Below are 10,465 nucleotides of genomic sequence, written 5' to 3' on the forward strand. Positions count from 1 at the left end.
TGCTAACCTGGCCCACAAAAGTTCATCCAAACACCCTAGGTGGTCCTCCAGCCCAAATAATTGCCCATCCCTGTTCCAGATACGTGGCAGAATAACTTAATTGATTTCAATGGATTTTAGTCTTAAAGTAGAATGACAAGGCATTGAATCAAGCCAGCTAGTTTCTACATAGGCCAAGGTCAACAGAATTGTTTTCACTAGCTGCTGCTGTGTTAGTAATCAGATTCTACTTACTCCCATTGTTTAAAACATAATTGTTTAAAAACCAAACAAACATTCCTTAACTTGCACATCCTGCAGAAGAATCAAAAAGTAAAGCTGACTGCCTGATCTTCCTTCTCCAATGGGAGACCTGAAGAAACCAAGCAGTACTGAGATGGAAAGGATGGTGCAATGGTGAGAGCATGAGGCTAGGATTTGTGAGATCTGTGTTTAAGTCCCTGCTCTGCCACTGGTCTCTGGTGTGACCTTAAGATTTGGTCTCTCTGTGCTTCCATTCTCACCTTTAAGATGAAGCTAATCACACAAGCCTGCTCCCAGAAGTGTGAAACTACATACGCTACAGACTGTGAGATGCTCAGAGGCAAGAAAAACAAGGGCTAGATAAGCACCTAAAATAGATCAAGTTCTATTCAGTAGGTGCATCTACACAAGATGCTGACTGCACAGTAGTGTGCTGGGCAAAACCCATGCTAAGACATTACTGTGTAGTAGTATTAGGCTACTGTGCAGTTAGTGTCTGTAAAAACCTGTTAATCGGTGCTACTGCGCAGTAGCACCAGTTACTGTGCATTGATTTAAGACATGGTTATCTAAGCACTAAACTTAAAACTTAATGTGCAGAAACTACGGTGCATTAATGAACATGTAGATGCACCCAGTAAGTCAGGTTCTATAAGCTCATTCAGTTTTACTCCTTTCAGAGGGTAAGCCCAGATAAAGACTTCTTTTGGGTTTAGAGCACAATTTCACCCCTTAGCATTCCTTCCAAAGGGATTCTTTGGGTGCATCCAGAGCCTTTAAATGTGGCAATTTCCCAAGGAGAGCGAATTCAGTTTATAAAGAACATACCTGAATCAAGACAGGCACAATACTGCACTACCAGGGCCTGAGAACTCCAACCAATCTGCTTCACCCCCTTGCTTCAGACTCTAGTGCTGTGTCGTGAGTTCACCGAGATATACATGGCCTGTATTATTGCTGGTATCAGGATCAGATTGGAGGATCTTGGATAGTCAGTGGTGTACTGTATTTGGCTTTTGGGTACTTCGCTTAACTGTACCCTACTGGTTTTGTGCCTCCAGTGGAGCTTACCTGTGTAACTTAAATACCTAAGAGTGAAATGGTTAGATGCAAAACATACACCAAATGTTCAAAGTCTGGCTCTGAAGCCTTTACTGTAGATAATCTGGGGACAAAATGGCCTCAAAGTCCAGTCTTGGCTGTTATCTTTTTAGGTGCTCCTCTATGATGCATTAAGTCTAAAGAGGATAGACAGAGCTTAGGCAGTTTCAGCTCCTTTCAGAGCACTTCATTTTTCACTGCAGCATCTGCTTCAGCCCACCTCTCTCTACTTTCAAGAAAGGAATGAATGCATTGCAGAGCAGTTTGCTGATGCCTCTTCGGGGTTTTCTACCATTTAGTCTCATGCTTTGCTGAATTTTAACTGCAAACACCCTAAGCCCCCTAGCGGACAGTTTATATATCGAGTCTGCCTTTAAGCATGCAAGTCACCGGTCTCCCCAGTCCCTGTGACCTGAAATAGGCAATCATGATAGCAACACCCCTCCAGATTGCCACATGGTGAGTCAATGCTGATCTGATTCTTTGCAGGCAGAGGAATGGATCCATGTCAACGAGACTGAGTGTTACTGTCCAGGCACTGACCAGTGGACCACACTAACTCTGTCACGTTTTGACTGCTGCCAGTTCAGCATCACTGTACACCAATCTAGACTCTACATCACAGGGGGAGGATCGTTGCGACACATGAGTAAAGAGGATGGCATTTTTGTGTATGATCCTGAGGGAAGGATCTGGAAGAAAGCTGGCTCTCTGCCTAACCCTTTGGTTGACCATGCTTCCTGCATGATTACACTGTCACATAAGACTATAGCCGACCAGCAGGAGAGAGGAGAAGAGTGCTCACCCAGCTGCAGGAGGAAAAAGTCCACTCTCAATTTGTTCATCACTAACAAACAAGAGCCACAATCAGTGTCTTAATGGGAGCGGGAAGTGGATGCGCAAGGTAGCTGCTCCATGGAAACCCACTCAGTATTGTAACAGTTCTGCTCTGTTCTCTGGCCAAATACCATAACCTGGAATTTAGGAGCAATGCCTTCTTGGATTAACCTTAATATGTCCCTGTGCGCTGCTAGAGTGGCAGGGAGAGCAGAACAAGCAGGGAAGGGAATCAGTCCCCCACTACCAGTGCACTGGCCTGAACCCCGGGCTTCTTTTAAAAATAAAAAAAACTACTGACACATCTAAACCTGATTCTTTTCTAAAACAGTAGATCGTTTTAACAAAAAGGGAGCCAAGATTATTTTATAAACACTCCGAGTGCTTTTTTTATTTGGGATTGTAAAAGAACAAAGTAAATTTTGCAAGCATCTCATGAATCATTTTAGGCAGATAAGATGAACACCCCCCTCCCCCCACTGATGAGACCATTACTAACACAAAGTTCCATAGATTATGGCCAAAATGGATTCTTATGATCATCTAGCCTGAATGCAAGTTTAAGGATAGAGCAGCACAATTTTGGTGTGCCCGGGATCAAGGTCTTCAGCTGGAACGTGCCATTGATAAGCCCAGCATTCTAATGGGAACTCTGGGTTCTCATTAGCTGTTCAGACTTAAACTCATGAAATAATATGGGATCAAATGCCTTCAAAAGGGTTTTGAATTTAAAAAAAATTAAAGTGATGAAGCTAACTCACCAACAAGGGCAGCCAGACCTCTAATAGGGTCCTGAAGTGCGAGGATCTGGTCACAGCCAACCTGAATAAAAACACACATGCACACACTGGTCAACTTCCAGGCAGGGGTTTTAAATGACAAGTGATGAGAAGTTAAGTTGAGAAACTCAGTGATGATGGAAGCTTCTAAGAAAAGTTAATCAAGAAAAGGCCACTACTTAAACATATTTATTTATGTTTGGCTGCTTTGCAAAGGATTAATGAAGAGTTTCCATCTCTAGTTAAAAAGAATGTTGGAGGGACTGACCAGAAAAGAAGAAGTTCACCTGGAGCAACTGAGGTAAGAGACCACATCCTGTCTAGGATCAACAGATGCTTTACTAAGGACATCAATTTACATCAACCTCCATTTTACAAATAGAGAGACTGAGGCCCAGGAAGTCGTGACCTACCCAGTGTCTCAGAAAATCAGTGGTGGAGACAGGCACAGAACCCTGGGCTCCTGAACCTCAGGCTAGTGCACTATTTTCTGCCCCGTAAATTGTACAAACTTTACTCCACCTAGCTGAGATTCATATCTATATTCCCTTGCTAAGGAGACCAGTACCTTATCCATTAGACCCCTGGGACTAACATGGGGGAAAATAATCAAAGGCCCTTATAAGCCCATGTTTAGAGGAGTTTGGCCAACTGAGGTCTGAAGAGAAGAATCCATACTGCCAGCCTGGAATAGAAAGACTATTTAGGAGCAACTAGTGACTGAAGATCCAACCTGGGATACTGCCAGAAGGAACTGATCATGGCAAAACACTGAGCACTAGCCCTCTAGAAACAAGGCTTCTTTAAGGTCCTTTGGATTAGGCACCCAACAGCATTTGAAAGTTCAAGTCAGTAGCATGGAGTCTTAAATGGCACAGGTACTACATGAACAGCCAGTGCTTACCAGAAATCCACAACAAAGACACCTGAAGGGGAATTGTGACAAACCCTCTCTAGTTCAGAAAGAAAAATTCCAGTCTGCAGTTAACACGGTGCATTACTGCAGTTTCACATATTGTACTGGTCACAGTTGCAGGAAAGAAATGCAGTAAAAAAACCCAAAAAAACCCACCAAAAAAACCAACCACCCAAAAAACAAAATTTGGTAATATCTTCTACCAACAACCACAGGTGATACAGTCTGAGTATGACTAGTTTAACCCAATGACTCTGTGACTTGAGTGAAAACAAAGTCTGGCTACCACCACCCATCCCAGAGCAATGGGTCTAAAGAAGGTTAAGTGGCAGAGTCAAAGAAAATCACCCAAAGCACCCAACTCTCATTTTCTCAACTGGTGCTCACCTTTACTGGGTTAGCAGGGAAGTGGCCCATGAAGTCTGTTTTGTACGGATAGTCCATCATTGCCATCACAGTGAAGGCATTTCTAGCAAACTCAAATAGCTGGTAGACATCATTCTTGTTCGAAACTTTCTTGCAAGTGGACATTTCACTGCTGATTTTATCATAGGCTGCAGAGGCAGAGAAAATGGATACGCATGCCTCACAAGAGTGCAAGCTGATCCGGTGGAGCAGAGCCATGTTTCATTCATGCCTCCATGCTTGGCTAGCCAGGAATAACATGAGGCTCTAAACATAAGACTTACATTTTCTAATGGGAAAGATATGTTATGTATTAACTTACTCAAACGTGGGTGTCCAGATGCAGTGTAACAACACTGCAAATGCAAACCCAATGCACAGGCTCCTATTTACCTGAGTTGTATAAAATTTCCAAAACAGAGAGAAAACAGCCTAAGAAGAACAAGAACCAAAGCACTGGCCTAGCAAGAGCCAAGTTATTTGCAAACATCTTCTCTGTACTCCTCTAGCCTCTCCCTAGCAGGTACTAGTAAGTCCCCTGCAAGGCTAATGAAGGTTGCTGATACCTTGCAGTTTTGGCTCCTTAATTTGCTCACAAAGTGCCTGTCACTCCCCTTAGCTCTGCAGAGCCAGGAGAGAGCATCTTACTACTGCATCAGTTAAGTTATCACTGCAGACTCCAGGACAGATGGAGATAGGAAAATCCGAGCTCGATTATCAGGGCCCAGTTTAATTAATCAAATAGCATTTAGGCGAGAAAACAGAGGTGGATTTACACTTGGGAGGGGGACCTGTTTGCTGTGAAAGTCACTGAGCTGGAATAAACCAGGACCCCACAATGTCACTGCACCATGGGCACTTTTCTGGCTGCAGATGCACCTTAAAGCCCACACATTGGAGTCAGATGACCCTAGCTGGAAGAGGACCCTTGGTGCAGGCTCCTCAGGGTGGCTGAGATCAGGGATGCAGAATATTGCACTACTCATCATGCCTTTTCTGATTAAGCAGCAATGGCTGCCTTTAAGGTTCTGGTACAGGCTGTCATTTGATTAGAGGCAAGGAGCTGGAATCCAAAACAAAAAGTCAAGGAGGGGCTAAGGCAGCGAGTGAGAAAAATAATGCTCAGTCAGTGTTCCACCAGGGGGTGGCATTAGACCATCAAACACAAGCTGACCTTATCACTACCAGCCCAAAAACAATACATGATGGCTAACTCCCTGTGCACCATGCCTTCATGGTATTAAAAAACCCACCTGAGGCCTTGTCTCTAGTAGGGACTTTCATTAGGCTAGTTTAAGGTGAGGTTTGAACTGGGTTAGTGAAACTGGTGCAACTCCTAAGTTGAAAGCTGAGTTCACACAGGGTTTTTTTCATTGGTTCAACTAAATTGGTTTAAGAGCTGATTGACGTTAGGCTGAGGCAACTTTCTCCAGCAGACAGGGCCTTGGAGAACACCTCCTGCCAGATCTCTGGAAGCACGAGGCTATGGGGGGCCAGACTTGTCTTACCTTCACTCAAGTACAGGTTGTTGATTTGCTGGAAAGCTTCACGCACAGCTTTGACACAATCCAGGCTGGACTTCCTGAAATCCTAAAGTGAGGCAAGAGAGAGAGAGATGAAAAGAGCCAAGCCAAGGTGACACATGCTCATATCCACATAAACACACAGGTATGAGCCATGGGGCCTATATCAGAGGAGAACAGTAATAGACAGCAGAAAACACCAAGGGGCACAAATAGGGCTTCCAGAAGATCCCTAACTACATCTGCACTGACTGAAGGCCTGACAGAGTTATCCCCGAGATTGTCCCTACCTCTGGTAGGTGGGATGTCCCAGTCCCTGTTCAAGAAAACAGAGGCAAAGTAACTGTTAAAAATATCAGCTTTCTTGTCTGGAGTAGCCACAAGATTACCATTTGCATCTTGCAGGGGCCCTACATTACCTGGTGCCCTCTTCTTGCTCCCAATGTACTTGAAAAAGGACTTTTTGTTGTCCTTAATCCTGGACGCTAGCCTCAGTTCCATCTCTACCTTGGCCTTCCTAATAGCCCTCCTACTCACAGGCCGAGGAGGATACTCCTCCTTGGTGATAGCTCCTCCCTTCCACTGGGTGTACGCCCCTCTTTTAATCCTCAGGCATTGCTGAATGCCCTTGCTGAGCAAAGGGGGTTTCTGAGCACTCTTACCCACCTTGCTTCTCTCAGGGACTGTTATCCTTTGGGTCTGGAGGATTGCTCCCTTAAGGTACAAACATCCCTCGTGGACTCCCATCTCCTCTACCTTCTGGGCCCTCAGTGCCTCCCTCGCTAGTCTCCTAAGATCATTGAAGTTGGCCCTTCTGAAGTCAAGGGCTGTAGCTTTGGTGTAAGCCCTTGACACCCTGCATTGGATAGTGAAATCCAGCAGGTGATGATCGCTATTGCCCAGGTAGTCAAGGACCTGCAGTCCCCTCACCAGATCATCCCCCGTGGCCAGGACCAGGTCCAGCAAGGCGTTACCCCTAGTGGGGCTATGCACTTCCTGGATAAGGTGAAGGTCCTGTAATACAGCCAGGAACCATTGTTAATAACAAACTCAGGAGAGACAGCAAAAAAGCTGTGCCCAACTTTCAGGAAGGATTTAATGTTATGTGGGAGAATTCTCAGGGCTGAATTAACAGGAAGTTAATTCAAGACTACGGGGCAGCCATGCTATACTGGGTGCACCTAAGCAGTTCTGGGCCTGGCTCATTTTGGTATAGGGGACTCCATGGAATCATAGGTGCTGTAGTTACAAGCTAAAGAATCATGGTTGAACATGGTGGCCCAAATCCAACTCCCCTTGTAGAGGAGTAAGTAGCACTCTGTGGATGTACTGAGGACTTCAGCTTCCAAAGCCAGCAGCCTGGGACCTTTCAGCAGCAAAGCACTGACACAATTATCAGCAGGCAGGTCACACCAGCCCTAAACTGCAGTCCTGAGAGACACTACTATGTGACAATTTGAAGTCTCTGGCATTAACTGTGACTTCCAGAGTCTCTTATCACTCTCTAAATAGACACAAGAGTCCTCCTCTGTTTCCACTGGGTCTTTCCTTCACCTAACATGAGCCTAGATGACATATTGGCCTACAGTGGCTAGGGGATGCCAATTTCTGTAGTCACTACATACAAAAGAGCAATGTTACTAGCATCACGTCCAGATGCCTTCAACTCCCCAGCCCAAATGGCCAGGTACCCATTTACAGTGCAGTCAAGTAGGGACCGCCTTTGATGCAAGTCTAAAGAGAGGCTCACACTCATGACTTCAGATCAGTAGCAAGACACCTTAACTAGCCTGCCCGCTTAGAAACAAAATTGTCCATTATGCACCACTTTCACTTACTGCAGTGACGTCTTTAAAGAACTGGGTGGGGTCTCCAAGCCCAGCCACAGCCAACAAAGGTGCGCTGGCTGCTAATGCTCCAGCCACAACATTGGGATATTTCATTCTCATGTAAGCGCTCAACATGCCTCCATAACTGGGGAAAAAAGAGAGAGAAGATTACTTCACTCGATGGACATGACACAATGCTAGCCTGTTCAATAACATAGGCCTGAAGGAGCCAGTGGTGGTGAGCTCATCCAACCCAGGGCAAGTGAAAATCTAAATGAGTCTCCTCTCCCACGCAAACTCTTGTCCTTCCTTTGTACAGAGTATTAACACAAATATAAACCAGTTAGTGGAGACAAGCAGCTGGTCTCTGCATAAAGCCACTTGGATAGATGGGCTGCTAAAAATCACACACACACACAAGCAAGCAAAACCAGCCAGTTATGTCTGTAGTGCATCCAACAATATCTCCCTGCTGACCTTTCCCCAGACCTTCAGGGCAGCTCTAGGCATAATGATGGGAATATAGTGGACTATAATCACTGGGATTTGATTACAGAGGCAAATCATGGCCAAAAACATTATGGTCAGTTCTGCACAAACTCAAGGACCTTCTGATAACTTTAATGCAAAGCACAAGTGGAGGTCAAGCCAAAACTGCATTGTATAGGGTTGGGGAAGGAATTGCAGGAAGGGTTTTTAAAAAGATTATCAAGAGAGGTTCTCAGCAACAGATGTCCAGGAGCATTTAGGAATGGGTGGCCTCTCTAGTGCTGGGAATCAGGAAATGACCTCCCAATGAACCTCCCAATGAGCAAGGAAGATAATTAGTAGCAAGGTGGCTAAGCTGATAGGGTGGCTTTTTTTTTTCCAAGTCCAGTGAATCAGTCTGTCTCCTTTGTTTCAGGCATCACTGCTTTGTGGATACAACAGAAACTGTCAGATAAGTCTGAGGCCAAGCAAGTTATTCAGTCAGTTATTCTGGGTGCATATATTCAGAAGCTTACCTTGGCCAAATCAGGGTATGCTTTAGAGGGGTGGAAAACAAAGACAAAGGATCATCTCTGCCCAATGTCACCTCCTGCTCCAAAGCTATAAAAGTTTCTCTGTCCCTCCCCAACATAGGCAAAACAATGTCATTTTCTCTTAATCAGAGGAGAGCTATATTTGCTGAAATTAAATCAGCCTGCGGAAGGTATTTGGCACGGCAAATTTCAGTGGTAAGCAACTAGAAATGGGGAGGCATTGGGCAACTTTAATTATAACCATACGCCCATCTGCCATATTGCAACAGCTTTCATCTGAAGTTAATGCAGGGCTGAAATCCCTGGAAACAGGGATTCATTTTACCCACAAAAAAGCAGCAGCACAAGTTTCCCCCATATAGCCTAGACACTGTCTTTCCAGACCCCTTCACAGCTGACTGGGACATTCAGACCCTATGATAAGTTCAGATCCTGGCTTCTCCCCTGAGCCTGTCAACTGCTGTTGTGTTCCCTGTACTGCCAACACAACTGAGATCAATGGATCCTTTTGCATGTGTTACTGAAAGGAGAGACAGTGGTAAACGCTTTCCAGTAACCACGGGCATGGTCTGGATGGGAATTAGATGCTTACTAATCTAAAGCACTTTCAGCCTGTTACCACTGTCCTGTCTTCCTAGTAGGTAATGTTTTGTTTTGGTGTCAGTGTAACAGGGACCCCAACCTCTGTTACTGAGTGGGGCCAGGGAGCTAATTAAGTAATGGCTGCAGGAAAGGGCAGAATGCAGCCTGCAGAGAGGTTTGCATGGCAGATTGCTTGATTAAGCCTGCAGGACAGAGAATTAGTGTCACTTGGGCCCTGTTGAGAGAGAAGGGGTCAGGTGACCAGAAGTAAGAGGAGGAATTATGTGCTATATAAGCCTGGCTCCAAGGCTAGTAGTGTTATCCTCTCAGGGCAGAGACAGAGATGGGAGTTTTCTTGCTAGGAGTGGATAAAAGCAGTGCTAGAGACTAGCCTAGGCTATCTTTGCTGAAGAAACTCCCTATACTGTGTGGAGAAGCAATATTGGAGATTAAGAGGCTTGTGAGTAGGTCCAAGAGGGCCCAAACTGGGAGAAGCCAGTGTGACTGAGTATGAGCTAGGGGAGAGGACAGCAGAAAGACCCTCTAAATACAACTGACTTAGGATTGGGCTTGTGTTGTTTCAGACCTGTGAAGCATGTCTGTGGCTATGGGGGAGACTGGAGACTATGATTAATGCCTCTAAGGTGATTAGAACCATAACTAATGCACAAAGGGCAAGCCTAGTGTGATTGATCATGAGTAATGCTAACACAGTAGAATAGCTTGTTAGCAGACTGAGGGTCTGATGACAAGGAGGACCAAGGGTTTGGCTAAATAACTGAAGCTGGACTACAGGCAGCACAACCACAACTTCTCCAAGCCTCCAGGCAGCCTCCCAATGCACTATAACAGTGGCATCAAGGTGTTGCAGGTGTGATAGCAAAGGGGTACACTGAGGAGCTGGAGTGGGAGCAGGACAGCCACCAGAGGGCACCATGGCTGCCCAGATTGGTCCTGCTACAATCCAATAAGGTCTCCCTCTATCACAAAGTGTAACTCCATGTCAAGCACAAAGCTTGAAATAACTTATAGCTCAGCAATTAAAACTGCCTGGAGATTTTCCAATTCCTTGTGCCTCTTTTTAAATTAAGCAGGAGCCAGGATTGACTTGGGCAAATCTGCTTTTGGAATGGCAGGCCCCAATAACTGTGAGTACCCTCTTCTCTGCCTTAAGGCAGATGCATTTTGTCTGATTATTTATTGATTTATTTTTTTATATATATATATA

The 10,465-nt window shown here is 45.2% G+C and overlaps 2 protein-coding genes across 4 annotated transcripts in view; one reads left to right on the forward strand and one right to left on the reverse strand.

Moving 5' to 3' along the window:
• The window catches only part of LOC102387342 (kelch-like protein 13), a 10,925-nt gene extending 7,990 nt beyond the window's left edge, over positions 1-2,935 (forward strand). The window contains exon 4 of one of the 2 annotated variants that reach the window (XM_006022703.3): positions 1,834-2,935. In XM_006022703.3, the coding sequence (XP_006022765.2) occupies positions 1,834-2,223 (390 nt within the window). In that variant the 3' untranslated portion in view covers positions 2,224-2,935. Of the gene's footprint in view, positions 1-300; positions 449-1,833 lie in introns of those variants that run through there. The other variant, XM_025203067.1, reaches the window with a different exon arrangement.
• Positions 1-10,465, reverse strand: part of DPP7 (dipeptidyl peptidase 7) — a 34,396-nt gene that overhangs the window by 18,431 nt on the left and 5,500 nt on the right. For both annotated transcript variants that reach the window (XM_025203069.1, XM_025203068.1), the window contains exons 5-8: positions 7,643-7,778; positions 5,790-5,871; positions 4,264-4,430; positions 2,943-3,003 (exon numbers count right to left, since the gene is read on the reverse strand). In XM_025203069.1, coding sequence (XP_025058854.1) covers positions 2,943-3,003; positions 4,264-4,430; positions 5,790-5,871; positions 7,643-7,778 — 446 coding nt within the window. The remainder of the gene's footprint in view (positions 1-2,942; positions 3,004-4,263; positions 4,431-5,789; positions 5,872-7,642; positions 7,779-10,465) is intronic.

Source organism: Alligator sinensis, unplaced genomic scaffold (assembly GCF_000455745.1).
Source record: "Alligator sinensis unplaced genomic scaffold, ASM45574v1 scaffold235_1, whole genome shotgun sequence".
Classification (NCBI taxonomy): Eukaryota; Metazoa; Chordata; order Crocodylia; family Alligatoridae; genus Alligator; species Alligator sinensis.